Below are 23,109 nucleotides of genomic sequence, written 5' to 3'. Positions count from 1 at the left end.
TGATAAAATGAAAGTTACCGCCGGACTCGAGTCCAGTCTCGAATTCGCTCCGACTTCAACGAGTCTGTTCTCCTCTTTAAACCTGAGTCTCGCTACCGCTGTGGTGTTTCCTGTGTTTCCGATGTTTTTTGTGTCCCCTGTAGGGCGCCGGTACCTGCCCGTTATTGACAACGGGAGCGTTACGCATCAGCAATGGATGCTGGGGCGCGAGATGACTGAGGTGGTGAATCTGATGGGGGGTCGGGCTGGTGGATCCGGTGCTATAGCACCTGACAACCGGAGCGGGATGGCACTTGTGGGGTGGTTGTTTGCACGGCGGAAGCCTTCGCCATACGCCAAGGAGGTTCGGCCACCATATCCAGGCCGCGGCGATTATGCCGGCGAGGAGAGAGGCGACTGAGCGCATCACGAACATCTGTATCATCGGTCTCGGGGCCTCCTTTGGTGCCGTAGATGGCTCCGGGGCCCTGAGCCAGGAGTCGCGGCTCAACCATTCGTAGAAATTGATTCCGGCTACTGCGAGAACAATGGCGGCATAGCCGCAAGCGAAGACGCCGACCCTGGTCAGGAGGGCCCTCTGATGTGCCCTTGGGTCGGCCTGGAGAATCGTCGCGCAGGACGGCTGCCCGGTCTTCCCCTGGAAGACGTTCTGCACGCTGTTCTGAACGCCCCGTGACTGCTGACCGTGCAGGGTGTGATGCTGCTGGTGAAGCTGAGACCTCGTGTTAGAATGCGTCGAGCTAGCGGTCGTCGGCGATGGGTTCAACGGACTCAAAAGCGGCGATAGCCTCACCGACGGACGGGGAAGGAGCAGCGTCGCCGATCCCACGATCAGGAAGGAGAGACCAAAGAAAAGGTACGCAAGCTGAGGACCCAACACCAGGACCAGTAAGGACCTCGTGCTCTGTTGGCCGACGAAGCAGCTCCCTGGAAAGGAAAATATATTTTGGTTACCATGAGTCGCGGTCCAAGGTGTGGAGGATTGTCGGAATGAGTATATAAGGTGCATGTAAGATGCAGAGGGACGAGGAAGAGGAAGAGGAAGAGGAAGAAGCTGGTGTCATTCAAGTCGCGGTTGCTGCTACGGTCCGCGATAAAAAGTATATACAATGCGATCCGTAGTATTTCTTTCCCTGCACTCCTTTCTGCCTCATTTCTGTGTCACTCATGTCACTCAGCCGTGCATGCACATTTCGCACAAAAGAGAAAGATGGGGTTTTTCGTCGTGCAGCAGCAGGACAACGGCCAACAGCACCAACGACAACAACGACAACAACAACAATAATAATAACAATAATAACACAACAACAGTCAACGGTATGTGAGGAAAAAAGTGAAATAGCTTGCGATCCGGGCTGCTTTTACGAGGCGACGCGACACGACGGTTCCTTTCTTTTTACCTTCACTTTTTCACAACCCGCTTTATCGAATCCTATTCCATCCAGCTTCGTTCGCCTTCCTAACTTACAGGCGCATCAATCGCAAAAACTAGTCTTCCGCAAGGATCTTTAAACTGGACACGCGCGGCACGCGTCCCTCATCTTCTCGTAAACTCCTGACTGTACGTTACAAAGTATTTCCTAGTTTTTTTTTTTTTTTGTCATTCTCTTTGGATGAGATTTCCGCGTGCCAGTTGAAAAGATAATAGGTAATAAAATTTGAGAAATTCTCTGTGTTTCTTCAACCCTGCAATTATAATAAAGTTCTTATTCAAGTTCCATGATTCCCTGCACCTGACCAATACCCCGAATGAATCGCGTGATCTTTTACCGAGTTTCATCGGCCACTTATAGTTTCCAATTTAGATTTATTCACTCGTTGTACGGACAACGGACGTCAACTTGAACCGCTGCTAAGTGTCCTCGCGATAAAAGGGAACGACGAGAGGAGGACATCATCTCTCAGATACTGGAAGACCTGGAGTAGTACTCGATTATATCCACCGAGTACACGCCGTCCAATAAATCCTGACGCGCACACACCTTTTATCTCAAAGAGAACATCTCCTTCACGTTTCCACTTTACGTCGTTACACCTACGTGTACTGATATTACACATTATGCACATATACTAGCGAGAGAAACTTGCTACGGTTTTATTTATTCGTATATTCATTTATTTTATTTTTACAAACCGTTTTCACAAATTACAACCAACCCGCGCCTTTTACGTTGATTTGATTTTTTCCATAGTTTATAGATGTAAATAGTAGTGGAGTCTGCGACCTACCAGAGGACTGACTCAGCTTCACGTATATGATATGCAAATAACCAACACTTATCTGCTATACAGAAATGCACGGCAACGACAAAGGCTCGAGGAACCTTACACGCATACATTCAATGCAAATAAATTCAGCCAAAGACCCGCTCTACAACTTTTCACTGTCCTTTGCAACAGCGGCAGGAGCAGCAGCAACAGGCGGCAAAGCGGGAACCAACCGCATGATGCAGGAGTCCAAGAATTCTGGAGCCTAACACACTGGACTCGGTATAAGGACCTCTACCGGGTGGTCCTAGACTACCGGAAACTAAATTTGCATGCAACAACTGTACGCGGTTGAAAAAAAAAATTTCTATGTACGAGAAGAGAAAAATTATCGGGAAATTCGGAAGATGCACATATCATGGTATACAATAGATATACTTATGTGCATATATATATATATATATATATATATATATAATGAAGAGGACCTTGAATCAGCTTGTTATCGATTAGCTCAATTAGCTCAGTCTTTTTGCACTTCACAATTTGAATACGTAGTTTCAAACATGATGCGAACCGGATATGAGAGAGCGTAAGAATAATATAAAATCGCTGGATGCCCGAGTTTTCAATATCGGCATTTGCATCGTTCGGGGACACCGTACTGCGCGGGGAGATCGAGGGAGGCTGGAGAAGAAAAGGATTTTCTGCAGCACAGGGGCCGAAGTATCGTGCATGCATGCCGCAGTCGGACTATGCAAATTCCCTTTGGGATACCGGCGAGTCCCTCTCGTACCCTACCTACCAACCTACACACCTCAACCAACGTAATGTAACCAACCGTTTTCTCCGCAGGTCGTGCGCGACTTTGTTAAAAAACCGCGCTGCTCGATCATGGAGGAGAGAAGGAGAGAATTCGCTCGCGAGTTATCGCTCTCTGGATCCTGATTCTGCCGTTCCTGCTGCTGCTGCTTCTGCTGCAGCGTTGACCAAAGAATGGAACTATATATGGGGAATTCCATGCGAACCCGACCAACGTCTGACCCTCACAATTTTTTATTATTATCAAAATGTTTCTGCGATTCTCCCAATTCTAAAACGGTACCTTCAATTTCTTCACATTTTTTATTCGATTGGTTAACTACTTATAAATATTGAGAGTGGTGTTGAGAAGAATATTTTTGGAATTATCAAAAAAAAAAAACATCGTTCCATCATGGGCCTGGTCTCAAAATGTTTAAAAAAAAAAATACAGTTTTTGTGAACTTTTCGAAAATTATCAAGAAGGTACTTTTCAAAAGCACTCTCCATATTTATAAATAATTAATCAGTTGAATAAAATATCTGAAAAAATTTAGGATACTGTATCAGAATTGGGACAATTGCAGAAAACATTTTGAACAAAATAAAATGTGGTGAGAGGCAAACGTTGGTTGGGTTCGCGTGGAATTCTCCATACACAATACGAGAAGGAAGAGAAAATACCATAATAGTGACTGTTTTGCGTATATTCTGGCTCCGATATATTGTATTGTAAAAAAAAATTAAAGAATATTGAATTTTCGTAAAGAAAACTGTGTGGTTTTTCTCCCGTCCTACATCTCCCGAGAATTAGGATAAAGAATTTTGAAAAAGTTTTATACATCGTAAAGAAATAATTTTCATCAGGTTCTTTGGCGAGTTGGTTCTTTTTTTTTCACGTATCTAGGTATTGTACAACAGTTTTTTCGGCCCCACTACACCTGGACGCTTTCTTTTCACATAGATATCCATTCCATATCTTGTGTATGTGTCGTGTGTGTGTACGATGACTATTTATACAGTATAAGCGAGATAAAAACGTCAAACCGTGATGCTCGGGTAGAGTATATTGATGGCGTCGTCACGTGCATACATACATACATGTACACATACATCATGCACGTTACATTATCGTACAGACCTATATATACACGTATACTGCATCTATTGTACATAGTCATATTAATCCGTCGCGTCGACGACGGTTGATGGGGGTATAATAATACATTCTATAAGCCTATATCGTGCAGTATATGTATATGTATATTATTTCTGTGTACATAACGTATATTCGTCTCCGCGTTATAAGCTACATGCGATGGCGATCGACGCATGGAAGTGATCCCACGGAAAACGATTTGTCTATAGAGCAATTCAAAATCAACGAACGATGTATTACTTAGATCTACAGAGAGCGAAGAGAACATCAGCAAACTGAATACCTATTCGAGAGGCTAGAAAATAATGTCGCACATATCGTGTACAAATAACATCATGGAATCCGAGTTGTATGCGTTCATTTTTATCTTCGAATTACAGACCGGCACGTAACAGCACCCTTAAAAAATCCCAAATCACTCGGGTAGGTATACACATGATAAAGTACACCCAGTGAGGCTTGGGTATACTTGCATGGGTCGGATCACGCGTTTTACCCGAACCACCACCGGTTATATACAGAATGTATATACTATGCATGTATACATACATATGTATATATATATACCGGGGCTATATCCATCCCAACACCAAGCTAAGCTTATCTTATCGCAAACTCGACGTCGTAGGTGTAACTCAGGTATAGGCAGACAATGCGATATCCGCCAGCGGTATAAGGTACGAATAACTAAACGCGTAAGAAGATGACTCTCGTAGTCGGCATAGCGCGTGGGTGAGGCACGATTGGTTATAGGTGTACATAGACCGTATATGATAAATTATGACTATCAGATATGGTCGTTGTGAAAACCTATAAATTCGAGCACAATAATTTCAAATTAGGATTGTTTTATTTCAAGGTTCGTTAACCCTTTGAGTCATTGTACTAAGTATTCTTACCACCTATGTTATATCCATTTTTTTTGTATATTCAGAGAACTCTGGAACATTTTTTTTTTTTTTACGATTTTTAGCTATTTTTTATTTTATACTAATAGGATTTCAATACTCGAGAGTAATTACCAAAAACCATAGAATAACGTCTTGTTGTAAAAGTTTACTCGGCACAACAATGTGTGACTCAAAGGGTTAACGGATTTTACTCACGTACGATGCAGACATTGCACAGCGTTATTGTTCACGTAACCGATCAATTACATGTGAAGAATAAAGTGCCACGTGATCTAGTCGTTGCAATTTCGTACGATATTAGCAAACACCTCCTATACACCAAGGACTATGCAAAAGTGGTAGGTGAGACACAAGAGAGGCAGACGACCACCAATAAAATCAACTTGAATAAATAAAAGTTCAAAGGAATTCCTCTTACATACCGATACACACGTAATGCCTGTATTCGGCAGCAGCAGCAGTAGCAGCAACGTCGGATTTATGTACGGTATACATTACGTACAAACATGTATGCATCCATTACATAACTTGTTCGTTGTTGGCCACGTGCACCGGTGGGTTCAAATAGTGTAAAGCATTGTGCGTCGTATTACAGTTACGGGGCGTATTATGAAGGTAAAGACAGTCGCGTAGCGGTTCCATTTTATACAACTATGCAGTAGGTACGCAAAGCTCTTCGCAAGCGTTGAGATGTGTCTTCTGTTTTTATATTCGTAAGTTAAAGACAAGTGGAACAACATCGCTGAATGGATATAGATGAAGACTGAACAAGAATCGTGTGTAACAAACTCACCCGTCAACTCGTCGGCGTCAACGTCCCTCGTAATGAGAACGGCGATGGTGTGAACGGCCGGCAATCCCCATGAGGCCACTGTCCCGACGGTTGAGCACCCCTGCTGAAGTCCAAAACCGTCCTGATCGCGACCGACGCCGACGCCGACGCCGCTGCCTCCCGATGCGTCGGATCTGGACCATTTTCTAGCAGCGATGCACCACCATCCGCAGACGACGACCCACCTTGAATAAGGATTAATGGAACGATGAAAAACCGTGCAATTTTTGCTTTGCGTTCTATAGGTATAAAAGCGCTGTAACAGCGACAGGAAACTGTAAAGGAAGTCAAGATCTGTATATAAATGATCTAGTTATGTTGCGAAACTCCACAAAGTACGGCACTTCTCTCTTGACTCCAGCGGTTATGTATATGAGAGATCAAAGAGAACCGCGGCCTTTGGAACGTTTTTCACCTACACACTGTATCTTCGACGATGCGGATCATCTGCATCCATGGTACTGTACTATAGTACAAATAATCGTCTGGAGGATTTTTATTGCCCTAAGAATATTATTAGGATACAATATATAGTTGTAAATACATCGGAAATTCAAGTGCACACACACTGTGTGGTATATATCTATATACAGTTATGTATATACACGGACATTTCACGAAACGAAGCTGCAAAAACTGAGAGATCAAATTCTCTTCGTTTTTCAATCGCTTCAGAGCAGAGCAGCTAGATCTAGGCGAGGCTGAAACTAGCAGCCAGACGTTCGAATGTCCGTGGAAGGTACGATAAGGCTATGGTGTAAGTGCACCAAAGTGTACGAGAAAAAGAAACTCCCAACAAGTTTGTTAAACGTGAAACAAAATCCCGGAGGTTAGCCACAGCTAGCGCAACTACTAGGTTATCCATAAAACACGTTCCTATACCTTGTACATTATACCTGCATTCACGGGCACGACGCGCAGGGTATGGAGATGAAAGATTTCGCCGCGCTGGGCAATTGTGTACAAGGTTATACCCCGAGAGATCCTGCCTGCCTGTGTGTACCGTGCAAGCATGTAGTACGCCTAGTAAAGCGTTAATTAAATATGATAGATCGCCGGTCAGTCAGTACGTGCACCAGGCGGTCAGGTAGGTGCGTGTGATTAATGCGGACACGTACCTGTGCCTTACCCACTCCGAGTCTCCCTGCTTTCCGTGTGTGGGCGTGTATGCAAGTGTGCACGTATGTATGCACGTGTGCGTTTCGAAAATCGTAAATCACCCCGGAGCCCCGGAGTCGACCTAACCAAACGATCGGATACATAGATTCCTCTTCGAGGCACGATGGGTATGTCGGATGGTGTGGCGAGAGGGATTTCTTAAAATACCTCAGAGTGTCTTTTATACCTTACACATCTATACTTGTTCCAATACCAATCACGGTCGTTTTGTTGTTTACTGAGGCTTCTAATTTTCAAAATCGATCGTTCTGCGAAGAAAGACCACGATTACTTAAAGTTAATACGGTACGGCAGTGAGTTGGCTCCTTTACGTCGGTCGATCGCTCCAGTTATGATAGGCGTACGTCAATTTCGTGATTACAAGACGATGAGGAGAAATCGGGCTGTTTCAGCGAGACGAATATAATGGAGGATCGAATTAGAGTTACGAGTGTGCGTATGTATAGAGGATAAACCGAGTCCGAGTGTTCTACGTACACATGCGTACGTATCCAGCATCATGCGATGAGCAGGGGATAACGAGGCGCGCGGAGTTTAACCCTTTTCAAACGAACCTGCAGAGTGCAGGTTGCAGTCGGCGTATACCAGGTGGTACTGCTGGACGCGAAGTCCGACGAAAACATAATCGGAAAGGCTTGTTACCGTCGTAGCACGAGGCTCTGGATACGCCGTGGCGGTACGGCAGGAGGGTATACTATCTTTTCAACAACGCCTTGTGAAACGTTGCGTGTCGAAAACAGGTTTTCGTAAAGAGAGAAAGAGGGAGGGAGGGAGAGAAGAAAGATCGGCTACCTGTGTCTAGGAAGCCATTATTCGGGCCAGACTTCTTTCAGGGGGTCTTGACTCCGGCCGTCCCTACGCTACGTTCACCATGCACGCTCGCTCTCTTAGACTCGTCTCTCACTCCAACCTGCGGTCCTCGGAAAGGCTGAGGAAGAGGAGATGATGAATGTATAGAAATTACCGTAAAACCGAAATAATTTCAGGCTTTTCTCAAACCTATAACATATATCAACTTGGCAGATTGTAGTCGTTGCGCCGTAGCTCGACGTGCAGCAGGTGAAATATAGGTATCACAGCGTCGAACAACGTCTGTTGAACCGAGGTATGCAATATCGGGAAAATGTTTTAACGTCACTGATCCGCTCAGTTTATGGAAAAACAGTAATGCACGTCATGGATCGATACACTGCCGGCGAAATGGGGAAAACCCCCTCCTTTCTTTCTCTGTCTCTCTCTCCCTCTCTCGGTGACGGTGGCGATGATGACGATGATGATGATAATTTGTCACGAACGAAGGGACACACATCTTGGTGCATCGAATCGTATAATTCTCGAACGATATAATGAATGAGTAAAGCTACCAACCGCCATACCAAGTTTCTCGTATAAGATATAGCTTTGATCTCGGCGCTGGTTTTCTCGCTGCCATGGTCTGGAAAACCGGCGTGAAGGCAGCCACGCAGCACCAAGCAGTGGCCCTATAGGTATAACGTATACACGTATACACTCGACACTGCACTCGGCACACTTGACTTCTTTCGATCTCGTCAACGAGTTATACCTATACCTAATGAACCCCGTACCTCCATACCTCACCGTGAGAAGAGAGAGAGAGAGTGCGAGAGGGGCGATGGGGTGAGGCGAGGCGACGGAGAGGGAGGCGAGAGAGGACAGCTTGTTAACACTACCATAAAACAAACTAACGACGCATTTTACCCGCGCGTCTGCACCACCGTGCAACCTTCTGACGGCGACTACCTTGCGGTACGTCGATGTCGATTTGTCTTTAAAGAATATTGATAAGATCTGAGCATGTCGCGTATATACAAACACAGAAAAATCTTTTGCATATCTGACAAGTATGCAACGATATTTAGCAATATAATGTGTATAGTATTATAATAAACCGAAAGGACGATGATGTACAAGCGCGTCATCTCAGAGACAAAACGATAGTAAGATGCAATGTATGTATGTTGTATCTGTGCACAAGTGGTCAGAGGAATCCCAGCGAGGCGTTGATTGCTCGTTAAAAGATTTTTCTCTCACATTATACGCAGGTATATTGGTACCCGTAATACACGCATGGTAGTCACGCCAAACCGTATCTCGACCATTTGTCAGAGTGTAGGATATACAGCGAGATCAACGCGGTGGCAACCGGCAAGTTTTTACACCCGGTGGCTGCTGCTCTTTCAAGCGCCACAACGCGAGATGAAGAAAATAAGAATATGAAAAAGACAATCAGTCGGAATGAAATAACCAGAGAAGGGATATACTCTGAGATCGTGTTGTCGCTGTCGTTGGTTTTCTTCAACGCGAGTTACAGGTATAAAATGAGCTAATGGAGATGTTGGTGTCATCCTCCCGCGGGCCACGAAACTTCGTACACTGATCTCGGCATTCCGTCACAGCATTTTAATCCTGTTCTTCAGCTGTCTACGTAGCGGTAATACGCGTGTAAGATGGTACGCCACTTTCACATTCCAGAAATAAGTGTTTGTTCGAAAAAAGTGGTGGTCAAAAATCTGTGTTATATGTACCCGAGATCTGGAAAACATGATTTCAATTTGTTATTTCATATTATTATTCAGAACCCGTTACTTCAGGTTCTTTCGTCTCCCGTACAACGATGGTTTCCATATCCACGAGGTAATTGATATTCGACGACGACGACGACGAAAAGGTATCACGTTTTTCAACTCAAACAATATCCTTGTACTACATCATGTCATCGGAATGGTTTTTCCCACAAAAGGCGATGATGGGGGGTGAACAAATATGTGCGGTAGCTGTAGTCGGGGAAAAGAAGATATAGAGAGAGTTAAGGGTGCTCCTGAGGACCCGAGTTCTTCTTGTCCGTACATCGCCGTTTGAAGAAATGCCCAACTTTCTTCATACCCATCCTCATCACCCTTGGTTCCGTTCCCTTCATCTTCTCCTTTTTTCCTGGGATTCTAAACGTGTGACGGTTAAACGCGTTAAACAAACATTAATCACTCCCCGCGGCATCATCGCTTCGTGGAACGTCGCCATCGTCCTCGTTGGTCTCTGCAAGCGGTAGCAGATAGTAGTGGACGACTTCGGGTTGTCAGATGACTCCGGCCTCTCCTCCACAGCTCGCGTTTCAAGTGGTAAAAAAACATGGCTACCGGTTGTGTCCCTTCGTCAAATATGTGCGCTGTGCAGGAGGAGGAGGAGGAGGAGAAGAAGTGAGTAGGTATAAGGTAAGTAGGAAGGTAGGTAGGTATGTAGGTGGGTACCTACACGCGACACGCACGTACAACTCGTCCGTCCATCCATCCATCCATCCATTGGTGCATCCTCTCAAACTAGACGTAGTGCTGCTGCTGCTGCATTGGGTTGCTATATACTCGCTCCACGCAGTCAGACGACCAAGCAAACACTCATTTGCTTGTTCTTAGGCGGCAACTACTGATCTGCCTAGTGGTGCTTTGAGTTCTTCCCATCCCGCAGCTTCCGAGTTTGGTTGCTTCGCATCTCACTCCCATTATACCGAGTTTTACTTTAATGTTGTAGTAGGAACAACGGTCCAAGTCTCTTATATCATGTATACTCTATCACAGACATGGACTAATTCGTTACATACTTGGTTATTAATTTTTCATTAGTTTTCGTCATTAATTGCTCTTACTGTAAAATATACATTTCTTTTATCTCCCGAACCCCGATTTTAATGACGCAAAGGAAATGCTACGGACTGCAGCATTATATGCAGAATGCAGAAACACGTGTCTGCCGGGCGCGATGGAGGATGCATCGAAGCCCCCCCCCTCCTCCGGAAACCGGAGCAAGAAATTAGAGGGGACACGTGTTTATAATTGACCTACAGCAGTTTCTCCTCATCCTCCTTTTACGCCATTCTTTCTCACAGTTTAATTTTTAAGTATAAATATAATACCGCGGCATCAAGTTCCTATGCCCAACAAACTACAAGTTACACGGCGTGAGACAAAATGGCTTAACGTAGTATTATTTGTGTGTATGCGTATAATATACGCATATGACGTGTAATGTATGTTTGTTATTATAGATATATAACAGTTATTATGTATATATAACAGTTCGGTATCTCTAATGCGATTTAGAAAAGCTGAGCGGATCGTAGAGGGGAAGAAATAAGGAAGAAAAGAAAGAAAGAAAGAAAGAAAGAAAGAAAGGAAGGAAGGAGCGGGGGGTCTAAATCTTTGATTATTTAACCAATGGTTTAAAATGGTACCGTGACAAGGTGACGCGAGGATAATAAACACCCGTTAACACGAAACTATAAAAATATTACGATGCCAAGAATAGAATTAGTAGTGCAGTGTAGTAAGTATATATACATACATACAGTACATACGTATGGCTATATAGGATTCAGCGCGATACGCAAAGGCCTGCGCCAACGGACGAGCTCAAGTCTCTTCTTCTAACTGCAGTATCATGAAAATAGCCGTTGTCGAAAGAAGAAATACAAAAAAACAAAAACAAAAAAAAAACCTTTTCTACCACACGGTACTCTTCTATACATATTTACCATCAATATATTCCCGAACAGATTTATAGATACTCGAGTAAGAAAAAAAATTATATGATCGAGAATAATAAATACCAAACGATGTGTGAATGTACATGAAAAAAAAAAGAACGGAAAAATGTATTATTACCACACCGACAACGCATAGCCGAGAACAGTCTTGTTCTTGTTAACATCCTCTTTTATACAGGTATAGGTATACACATGCATACAACGTTTCGGTACAGTTAGAGAATTATATATGTCGGCCACGCGAGAGTTTCGTATATATCCGGATATTTTTAGATTATCGCCTTCTCGTCGACTCTCAAATCACGGGTGGACGTCTAACGCAGGTTGGTGGGTGGTCTCTTCTTCTCTCTCTGACGCGTTGGCGCAATGCACAAAAGACAACGCAACCAGCGTCATCCTAATCCTGAGCCTGCGCGCAATTGAATCATATCCTGCCGCCCTCCATTAGCCGATCACCGTCCACGACGTTCCGTCATTACCATTAGGTACTATTTTCTTTTCCATCTCTTATTTCTCATTTCCTTGTTATTTCACCATTTTTGTTGTTCCAACTATCAACACCGGGTTTCACGTAAGCTGCAGGTTCCTCGCCCATCCTCGTACAATCATTCCTGTGTAGGTCTACGCATACGTAGGGGGGTATGCATTCACACCACCCGCCGTTTAACGTGAAAATAGACAAGACTTCAGCCGCGCCCACCGGAAGTATCGCGTGCCACTGTGCGCGGTATAGCGAGAATAGGGAATACGGTGTATCTTGTTTTGAAAAATATGCTCAAATATTTCGGAAGTTAAGCATTGAATTGAAAAATGTCTCGGACAAAAGTTGCGGTATATGAAGGGGGGACTCATCGGATGAGCATACCAGTTTTTCGGTCCGGGGACTCTGCTGGACCCATTGAGGCCCAACTTTTGTTTTTTAAACGGAACTTCCTACTTTTTAATGCATTTTCTTATTTCTCATTGAAAAGTGAGTAAGTTTGACTCCTGGTCATTTCTTTGTTTTCGTCTTCGAACAGGCCCAAACGTAGGCAACAACACTTACTGCGTTGTATGATCAATTATCCCGTATGTATAATACACGTACGTTACACATTCCAATGTCGAATCTCCCGCAGCGACTCGGATAACAGGTATATACATATACAGTTAGGTAACGATCATGTACACGTAATTGTATAAAAATTGAAAATTAATATGAGAACGGAAAGTAACTATCGCGAATATAACCTACATAAGATAATTCCGAATCTAACAATTTCATTCTCTTTCTTCGTATCATTTTGCTTATTGTTGATACGTTTTTTCTCGATTCTCGTTTGCGTAAGACTTCGAGGATAATCGTAACTCAAAGCAGAGGTGGAAAAAAAGGAGAAAACGAAAACGAAGAAGAACAAGGCGGGCTGTTTAACGATAATGAGCCAACACCAACGCGTAGTAAACCATATACACTACTTGCAGGTATATGTATGTATAGAATTGTGAAAGAATAACGCGGCGAGCTCTCATCCGCGTCCCTCCTTCTTTCTCGGTCATTGCTCGTTCGTTGTTTCGTTCGGTTCGGTTCGGTTCGGTTCGAAGTTAATCTTTCATCGGCATCTATAATGGGGTTTGGGTACCGTGGTGGAGCACGTAGGAGCAGTACCATGTGCCGACTATGCCGCAACCCTGCAGGCATGCCTTCCTTCCTTCCTTCCTCTCTTTCGCATCGTCTTCCCTTCCCTGCCCCTCCATTTCTCTCCATTTTCTCATCTCTCGTCCCTTCTCATCATGTTCCTCTCGTTCGTGTCGACGAAGATAGGTAGGTAGGTAGGTAGGTGGTGGGCGGTTGCACCATGTGTGCGTATGTGTGTGTACGTGCACGACGGGCCTCGGGGTATATAATCATCGAGAGGAGATGAGACGGGCGGATGGACCGAGGCTAGTCGGCTTCGCTGGCGACTTTGTGTTTGTTTTGTTAGTTAGCGAGTCGTTATGCACGTTCCGCCCCTCCCTACTTCCCTCTCTCATCGCCCCTGTCCCCTGTCCTGTCCTCTTCATCATCTTTTCCCTTTTCCCCGATCTGCGCTGAAGTTTATGCATCGCTATATCCCGATAGGAGACAAAATACATTATATTCAGAAACACGGTTTGAAATAATAATTTCCGCGATCCCCTCGTATATTACAGTCAATCTCTTCTTCGTGTCTTCTTATATAATTACTCCCCATCCTTGTACCTACGGATTTTCTTATTAGAATTCGCCAGACACAAGATCATCATCACAATAATCGTACAACAAAACGATACAGTGTGTAAACGATCAAAAAATTTCGTTCGCAAAAGGAACGCAAGCTTCCTTGGTATGTGAAAAGAAATGAAACGGCACTGTATATCCATCAATTTGCACCACCGTCCGGCAGATTATTTTATGCAACGCGAGCATATTCTACGCGTTTTTCCACGCTTGTTTTACGTACACCAAGTACCCGATTTTATGACGGTTGAGCGAGTCTGCAATGCGCATACACGGAGTACTGAAAAGACCGATTTCAAGTCCTACGAGTTAAAAGCGGTTTTCTGTACTCTGCACATGCGCAGTCGCGAACTAATCTGACATTACGCAACCCTGACCTCAATTTCGCGCCTCGTGAAAAACGCGTTATATACTATTGTTTCATAAGGATTCTGGTTAATATCCTGCATATATAATGATAACCGTTGTTATTGTTGTTATTATTATTATTATCGTCATCGTCATCACGATCATCATTATTATTATTATTATTGTTATTATACGTATACCAGGATACAATATATAAAGCATATACAGTCATAACCGTTATCGTAACGAGTTATCGGTTAGAGCAAGGAATTTATCCCCTGGTTCGCCGCGCGCGCGTGATTCTTGGACACCATGCAGGCAGGCAGGCAGGCAGAGCTCTTCTCGAAAGCTGCGGAGGCAGCTCCGGAGAGGAATAAGCTGCGCTCGTAAGGACCTCGCGTCCGGCATGAAAGCCTGCGGTGTTGCTCTGCAGCATGCTCCGGCTGCATCGGGGGGCCCCCATTTTCTCCCAAGGAGATGATGGATCAGCTCTTCGCGGAGGCAGGCAGGCGGGCAGGCAGGCAGACCCTTCATCCTTATTCCCCGTTGCGTGCTGCGTTAGCGAGCTGCTGTTGCTGCCGTTGAATTTCTCTCTCCCCGCATGCATGCGTCGTCGTCGACTTAACTTCCCTCCGAGTCCCTGCTTTCGTTTCACATATGCACAGTTCGGCTGCTTCATCATCGCAATCGTCGTTCTTCCTTTGTTTTATGGTAGACTATGTACAGTAATGTTCATTAATACCTTGGACTTGTGTACGACTGACTTGTTTTCGGTCCGAAACAAAATGTGAGTACGATTCTATACGAGTTATGTGACAATAACTCCCAATATCTCACGTCGGCTGCATCGCCAGTCATTGTCACATAATTCGTGTAGGTACACTTACGATCTTATTTTTCTTCAATTCTCACTGCTATTGTTTCCGCTCCCGTTGTTTTTTAAATATTTTCTTCAGTCTTTCGCAATTTCAAGCCTCAAGACACAGAGTATTGCAATTGTCCATTATATTCCTGTTCGCGAGAGGAATTATTGTCACTGTATAAGTTTACACGATATTCCAACTATACTATGTAGACCTCGGTCGAAGTTCGAAACTATATTTTCCGCAACTTTGCTTTATCGTAACTTGAATTTCCGACCATTCGAAACTTTGTTATTTCGTAAAAGTTTGACTTCTTCACTTCAAGTTTCATAAGTTCAACCCCGCCCCGTATACCTACATACTATAATGTATCGTGCAGTGCGTAGTATAGGTATGCGTATACGCAGGTTTTTCTTCGTCTTATTTTACTCCATCGGGGTGCTTGGAGAGCAACAATGCATTGGGGTGGTACAGTGGCTGGGTAAGGTGAGTCGAGGCATGCGGTGAGCGTCGAAGCGGCGAGAGAGAGAGAAAGAAAGAGCAAGAGAAAGAGAGAGCGGCACACCGACTGGCGTAATTTACATCGAGGATACCGATAAACATCGCACCCGGGTCCCTTCGCTCTAGACCCGACCCAAACCAAACCCAAACGAGGTACCTACATACCCAGCGCCTGCCCGAGTATACACAGTGTTATGCATGGCAGAGAGAAAAATACGGAGAGAGCGAGAGAGAGAGAATCTCTGATGCAGGAAAAGTATATTATATACAACATTATGTGGGCATGGAGTCTAGACTAGAGTCCAGAAAAGCCACGAGAGTTTCTCTCTCTCTCCCTCTCTCTTTCCTTGCCACATATGTATATGCAGCGAGACTCGAGTCGGCAAGAGTAGGGTAAAGGTAAAGGTAAAGGTACCTTACATATATACCTATAGAAACTGAACGACCGCGGCGCGACTCCTTCCGCCGATGCATTGTCCTGTCTTTAACCCCCTCCTCCCCCTGTCCACGTTCCTACTTCGACGTCTCCACAACCCTAAGAAAGCTTCCTTCTCATCTCGTTCCTTCGTTCCTTTCGTTTCGTTTAGATTCGTTGAAAACTGCACCGTATTGCTGGCACAAGAATTCCTCTTTCTTCCATACTTTCTTTTCATTCTTTTTTACTTTCTTTTCGTTCAGCGTTACAACGTATTGGAATGCGATTGGTAGTTAAATTTTTTCTCGCATCTAAATTTGGAATATTGAGTATAATTTGTGTATTTCAGAGTGTCGATGACATTTATCCCATCCGTAATTCACGATCGGATTCTTTTTTCATATTCAGTATACGTGCAACTTACGTACGATGCAATAATAACCAAATGATCCGAATCAGATGAAATAATGACAATGATAATACGTCTACTGTTGATATTACTTGTGTGCCGCGTTTGTCGTTGAAACGCTCATCCTAATTGATCATATTATACATGTACCCAACATATACGTACGGGAGCAATCACAGCGTTATATATATACATATATATTATGCATGTATGCTGAATTACATTCTGTGTTCTGTATGCATAGGCGTGCGTATGTATATATGTATATATACGTACAGCGGAACCACTTGTGGCTCGCCGGGTTGATTAGCGGTTAGCGTATAATAGCGTCGTCTATGAAATCGAGACGGGTCAAGAGGTCAACTGTGTAACGCGTTGACCTCTCTCCTCCGTCTCATCATCTTCAAGGCTTGCGAGGTTACATGAAATTATACATTATACGAAAGATTTACCGTATAATTTGCATTTCGATAATTAAATTCTTAATTAATGAATTTCAAGAAAAAGTCACGCTGCTCGTAACACGGGAAATGGATCAAGATAACCAAATGTGCGTATAAATTGATATGTGTAAGTGTTTTTTGTAAGCTGTTTTCATACGATTCGCCTGAATAATAATAATGATGATAATAATAATAACAACAATAATGATAGTAATTTTAAACTATAATTGTAATATTTTTGACTATACGCGATAATAGTCAAATTTTTTTCTGAAATGTGCTTTCAAATTCATACTCGCGTACCTGTAACGTGAAAATATCATTGCAACTGCACGCATGATACAAACGCTTGTGTGAGGAGGTTATAATGCATGATGTATAAATACGTGAAGGTGTTCTCCCGCGGTCGCGAGCGAGATTATAACCAGTTATGCAGGGCATCTAGCAGGTCCAATTAGACGGAAGGAACTGTTGAACGTGTTGCAGGCAGCACCTTGTTTGAATTAATAATCGAGCGTTGGCACGCTACTTATAAATCGTATATAGTGTTCATATATATACATATATATACACACATATATATATATACGAGTATACACCGTATAGTATGTATCTATAAATAAACGTATGCAACTATTACACGTATGTATCTACAGCATCCCGCGTACACGCAACTTTCTCCGTCGCGCACGCAACGTATTACATTGCATACGCATACGTGAAACGATCTTATTGTTAGAGGTGACGCGAGTGATCCGATCGTGATCGTGATCGTCACAAAGTGCAGTATACCGCGTATATAGGATAGATATTATGTATACATACCTGTATACTATATTTCAGAATAATCGAACGGTTAATATACTGTAAAACTTTAATAATTTATGTCTATATCCGTCTGTAATCTATCCATCTATAAGTTGTAACAACTCTACGAGTTTTTAATTCATTGTTTTTTGATTCACATTTTCCAATCACGCCGCGCAATCGTACAAATCACGATATCGAAATACGTGTTCAATTTTCCGTCAATCGATCCATTTTAATTGTTTTTCTGTTTCGTTTTCTTTTTTTTTTTTTAATTTTCTTTCCTTTAAACCATTGTACCGTCATTCGTACTAATTATCCCTCGGCCGTTCCAATACCGCGGTATCCGTCGTCAGCTCCGTTTTTCCTTTTTTTTTTCTTCATATTCTCCGCTTGCTTATCCCACCTCCTCCTACTCCAAGGTTTTCTCTTCCTCCCGACCGGGCGGTGCAGCACAGTGGAATGCCATTGACTCTATGCGTATCTGGCAACAAGGTTCTCTCCTCTGCTCCAGTCGAGACCCCATCTGCTTGCTCCTCTCCCCGGTGGGTATGGTATATCCAGTTCAAATGTACGCTCGCTAGCTCGCTCGTATTATTATACCCATATACCCCGTGTTCCTCTTCGTTCAGCGCGGCGAAATTTTACACCGTTTGCCGTACCAATCTTATTATATTTTATTGTATCAATTTTTATCATACCATGTAGCATCAAAAGCCCCTGACTAATTATACGATGAAAAAAAAAAACGTACAAGACGAATATATAAAGAGGGTAATTATTGACGCTTTGTCGCCACAATTGAGATTATGTTCGTCGTCGTCGATTCATCAGATTTAGGATGAATATAAAAAAAAGATGACCTTTTTTTCCAACAGGGAATGAAAAAATTTGTTAAAAAAAAAAGACTGAACGCCACCCGTTACGTTTCAAGGCTTGGTGTGCCGGTGTCTCTTTCTCTCGCTCATTCGTCTCCTCTATCTTTCTTTGTCTTCAAGTAAACGGGATGAGATGGGAGTCGGGTGGCTCGTTAGCGGCACGCGGGGAACCATTACACTGTTGCCAGATTATATTATATCCCCCTCTCTTATTTTCTCAACCTTCTCTCCTTCCTCTCTCGCTCTCGCGAGGGCTGCAGACCGACCGACCCGATAGTCGGCTCCTTGTTCTATCGTTCGATGCGGAAAAAAGAAAAACAAGAGAGAGAAAGAGAGAGAGAAAGAGACAAGGACGTGCTCCAAATCGTTCGACGATGTGTACAAATATTCCTCGATAATTATTTCAGCCAACGACACACACACAGTATAATACAAGAATATGGAAATAAATAAAGTGCAGGTGAATATGCTGTATCTTATAATACTATAATGTATGCAAAAAAATATCAGAGTAGAAAACGAAAGAAGGCAATAAAAAATTCGGAGTAAAATTTAAAACAAGACTCACCAAACAATCGCAGCGTTTCCGAAGTAATACCGCAGCAGGAAGACAAGTGCGCAGTAAGGATTAGAGAGGCCATCCTGAGTGAGGTACTGATGATGCTGCTGGGCTATAACCACCGGTTCCTGGGGGTGGAGAGGCAGTGCCGGTGTACAAGCTACCGCAAATCTACCGGCCGCAAGACGCACCACGTGACCGACGGCGACCACCGCGTGACAAACGGCAAGACAGGCGATTGCGCGTTCTAAAAAAGAAGAAGAAGAAGCAAATGAAACACAGACAGACACACCCACGCAGCTTGGCAGAAATTTTTGAAAATACCACTCGAGACTTACCGACGGAGGTCGTGGCCCGGTGTTTCCGGGGCTTGATAAGGGCGAGAATCGCGGCCGCAACCGAGATCAGACAGACCGTAGCCGAAGCCGCGATCCAGGCCTCGGTCAGTCTCTTGTCTTTCTGGGACCATAGCACGTCGGCGTCGCAAGTCGCGGCGCACCTACCCGAACGATTCAGGAATACGTAGAGTCCGGCCTTTGCGTACCAGGAACAACCCAGGGGTCCGTTTCCGTCACCGACGGCCTGGAAAAAAGCACCAAAGACGAGTTAACCGCAGTCTGTACGTACGAATGTATAATGTATATTTCTTATGCTGTTTTTCATTCTTTTTTTTTTTCTCTTTCTTTTTCCGTTTTATTTCCATGACAGTTTATTTTTCGCAGACTTCGACACGTCTAGCCATACCTGGAAGGGGTTTGCCGGACCCGGTTCCCCCGGTCCTTCCATGCACATGTGCTGATGGTTGTTCTCCGGCGGAAATTTGGAACAGTTCAGGGCCGCCGGCCATGGGAAACCAAAGCCAAGCAGTACCGGGTAACATCTGGCTCTTACTTGCTCGCAGAGACCCCTGCATGGCCCGATTGGCGACGGCACCTTCTCCGTGCACATCGGGGCGTAAACCGAACACAGGAACAAATGAAGTTGCGCGCTGTACGGGCGAAAATTAAATTGTTATTATTAATTGTTATGTAAAGTAGTGATTGGTTGGATTACCGTAAGAATTGCAGTTAAATATGATCATCGATTGCAGTTGTCGTTATGAGATTAATTGATTTAACCCTTTTAGTCACACATTATTGTGCCGAGGCAAGTTTTATAACATTCGATGTTTTTTGAGGTCACTGATTACGAGTTTGAAATCAGATTTAAAAAATTCTATATGCCGAAAAAAAATTTCAAATTTAATCTAATCCGGTCAAAAAACTATGCAATGGTTTTCCGATTCGTAGTCAACGACCTGAAAAACTTATAATTTATGTAAAACATGTGCATGTGTATGAGGGTAACTTCCTCGGAAATGAATTATTCCTTCAACTTTTACGATTTGTTTCAATCAATTTGCTTCTAACAGTAATAACTTACATTATATAGCAACAATTACTCACGAGAATTGAAAACCTATTAGTAGACTATCAGAAATTTTAACAAAAAAACCGGACAGAAATATGTTGCAAAGTTCTCTAAATATAAATAAAATGGATATAACATAGGTGGTAAGAATACTTTCCGCTATGACTCATAGGGTTAATATATAATTTTTTCTGCATAGAGGTGAAATGAATTGTAATTCAAAGATATTCCATGATGTGAACCTTCGAAAAACCGACGAGCCTGTCGTTCCTTTTACAGGGTATTGCAAAAGAAGATAAAACACACGTGAGATTCGATTGACTATACATTTTTTTTTCCCCACACCTCTAGAAACCAATTTATATGTATATCTATAGCTAGCCCCACAGCACGTCGTTGAATAAGTGGCGGCGACGAGACGATTTGAATCGAGCAAAGACCTTTCCATTGTGGATTTACCGAGAAACCAAAGAGAATTTAACGCGTTGTTGATTTATGACTCGGGAGGGAGAAAGAGGATCAGGATATTCTGCGAAAATAACATCAATTAACGCGGCGACGGGATATTATTTTCCTTTTCAGTTGTTTATGTACGTTTGTTTAGTGACATTTTTTATCATCATCTGCAGTGAAGTGGCGAGAAGAAGAAGACGAATAAGAAGGATAAGAATAAGAAGACGACCCGTGATTGCCTGTGGAGATGACGACCGGTCGTCTCGTGGTTTCTCTCCTTCTTCTTCTTCTTCCTCTTCCTCGACTTCTTTTTCAAGAGCTCGCGTGTTACGACAAACTGTCAAACAACTTCTATTGCCCGCACGGCTACGGCAGTCGGTTCGGTTTCATTCGATCATATGCACGACTCGTACATACAAGGTATTTGCCTTTTACTACTAAACACACGTACCTACAAGCGATACACGTGTGCTTCGTACAAGCGTGACGCGTATTATGTATACACACGCAGTCACGCACGCGTGTGGTACAAGCCGGCTGGGCGGAAAGCACGCGACGACTTCTTTGCTACTAGTCAGTGTTTTGAGTTCGTAGTCAAACCGTATTTAGGTAATTAATTGTACACACTTTATATAAGTGAAAACCCTCCCGCATGCTTCTCAACGCCACGCGCGTTACATCAATTTTACAACTTTTTTCGTACACATTCGCAACAATTGCGGATGAGGAGTAAAAGAAGACGAGGTTAGATTTAATAACGTTAATTTAACGATGCATGTTTAGGAAAATCGTTACTTCGCAACCTTAGGATCGTATGAAACTCAGCCAAAGTACGTAATAACAAAGAAAACATGTTTATATTTTGAAGAGCCAAATACTTGATAGTCGTTTTAAAATTGTGCAACGATTTATTCCATGATTTTTCGTTACGTTACCAACTTCAAAATGGTGATAAAAAAAAGACTGCTGTGCTCTTACCTGCAACCGTACTGTATCAGGGGATTGAAAGTTTGAAGGGTGAAATCCGCCTCCCCCTGAATTTCGTTACCAACGAGATTCGGCATTGCGGTGACGTTGTAACCGACACCGCGACACATCTCGATTCTTATCGGTTCGCAGACGCCGTGGGTTGTAAATATTTTACCGAACATATTCACGATCAAGAAAAGGTGAAGAATTAGCCGCGACATCTTGACGAATTTAACGCGTGTTCAACTGTCACAAGAAAAATCAATACTCTTATGTTTTTTCACTCAGTCAATAAGGGTGAGAAGATGAGAAACTTTGTCACCTTATCTTTGAACGAACGCACTTCTTTCAACTCATTTAACTCTCACCCGGGAAAACCAGGTTCATTGATTCGTCATTGTTTACCTAATAACTAAAAACCCGAGGCCGTTAATCGAAACAACGCGGCGACAATTCGTTGTTGGGGTCACATCTTCTTTTCATATCGCGAACCAAATGACAACTGACGATCTCGGTCGTCGACTTTGAGGCAAATTTCACGTCGTCGTCGTTGTGTTGTTGTTGTTCTCGTTTGTTTTTGTCACACAGCCGCCGCTACTACTTCACACAGGGTTATTGTAACAACGACACACAGGCGACGGGAGAACTAACACAAAGTCTCCATCGACCTTCCGTCTTTTCTTTATTCCGTCAGGAAAATGACGTCGTTGCAGTTTATCGCGCGTCGAACGACGTGGGACGACGAATAGACGCAATGTTCACATCGCTAGCCTCGCGTCGTCGTCACTCGATCGACAAAATAAAACAACTAACGAACTACTTATCACGAGCTTCAGTCAACCTGTTGCCACGGCGCGGGCGGTTAGGATGATAAAACGATAATCCCTCGAGACGAAACGCCGCTGTGCGAACCTCTCTGCGGTCTTGGCGCGACTGAATCGGTACACCACGAGAGCGTTGGCTTGGCCTGTGAAAAAGTCGGGGGAGCCTCGGCCGCTCTTCTGCCTCTACTCGGGCTCCGTTTATCCCCACCACGCCGCCAACCGACGAACGCTGCGTCGCGTCCAGCCCCACGCGAGAGTGGAGAGAGAAGATACCTCGTTAATTAAATCCCCCAGACAGGGCTCTATACGCTTGGACCGAGACACACGCGCATTCCACCGAAGGTGTGTC

At 43.7% G+C, this 23,109-nt stretch overlaps 1 protein-coding gene across 1 annotated transcript; it reads right to left on the bottom strand.

Moving 5' to 3' along the window:
• Window positions 1-76: 76 nt before the first annotated feature.
• Window positions 77-22,902, bottom strand: LOC124300890 (frizzled-4). The gene is made up of 7 exons (XM_046755367.1): window positions 21,946-22,902; window positions 19,849-20,092; window positions 19,443-19,686; window positions 19,114-19,351; window positions 6,005-6,096; window positions 1,109-1,138; window positions 77-927 (listed from the first exon to the last, which is right to left on the bottom strand). The coding sequence occupies exons 1-7, from the start codon at window positions 22,155-22,157 to the stop codon at window positions 77-79; spliced, it is 1,911 nt and encodes a 636-aa protein (XP_046611323.1). The 5' UTR covers window positions 22,158-22,902.
• Between the last annotated feature and the right edge of the window lie 207 nt (window positions 22,903-23,109).

This window comes from Neodiprion virginianus, chromosome 3, assembly GCF_021901495.1.
Source record: "Neodiprion virginianus isolate iyNeoVirg1 chromosome 3, iyNeoVirg1.1, whole genome shotgun sequence".
In the NCBI taxonomy this organism is placed as follows: Eukaryota; Metazoa; Arthropoda; class Insecta; order Hymenoptera; family Diprionidae; genus Neodiprion; species Neodiprion virginianus.
The sequence above is the reverse complement of the archived record's forward strand: the minus strand, read 5'-3'. Positions and strand labels throughout refer to the sequence as shown.

Coding starts and splice junctions, on each gene's coding strand:
- LOC124300890 (XM_046755367.1), bottom strand. CDS start 22,157: ATGTCGCGGCTAATTCTTCACCTTTTCTTGATCGTGAATATGTTCGGT. Junction 19,687..19,848: donor GTCCGGCAAACCCCTTCCAG/GTATGGCTAGAC, acceptor GCTTTTTTCCAG/GCCGTCGGTGACGGAAACGG. Junction 1,139..6,004: donor CGGCGTCGGCGTCGGCGTCG/GTCGCGATCAGG, acceptor GGCAGAAAGGAG/TGCAGGGAAAGAAATACTAC.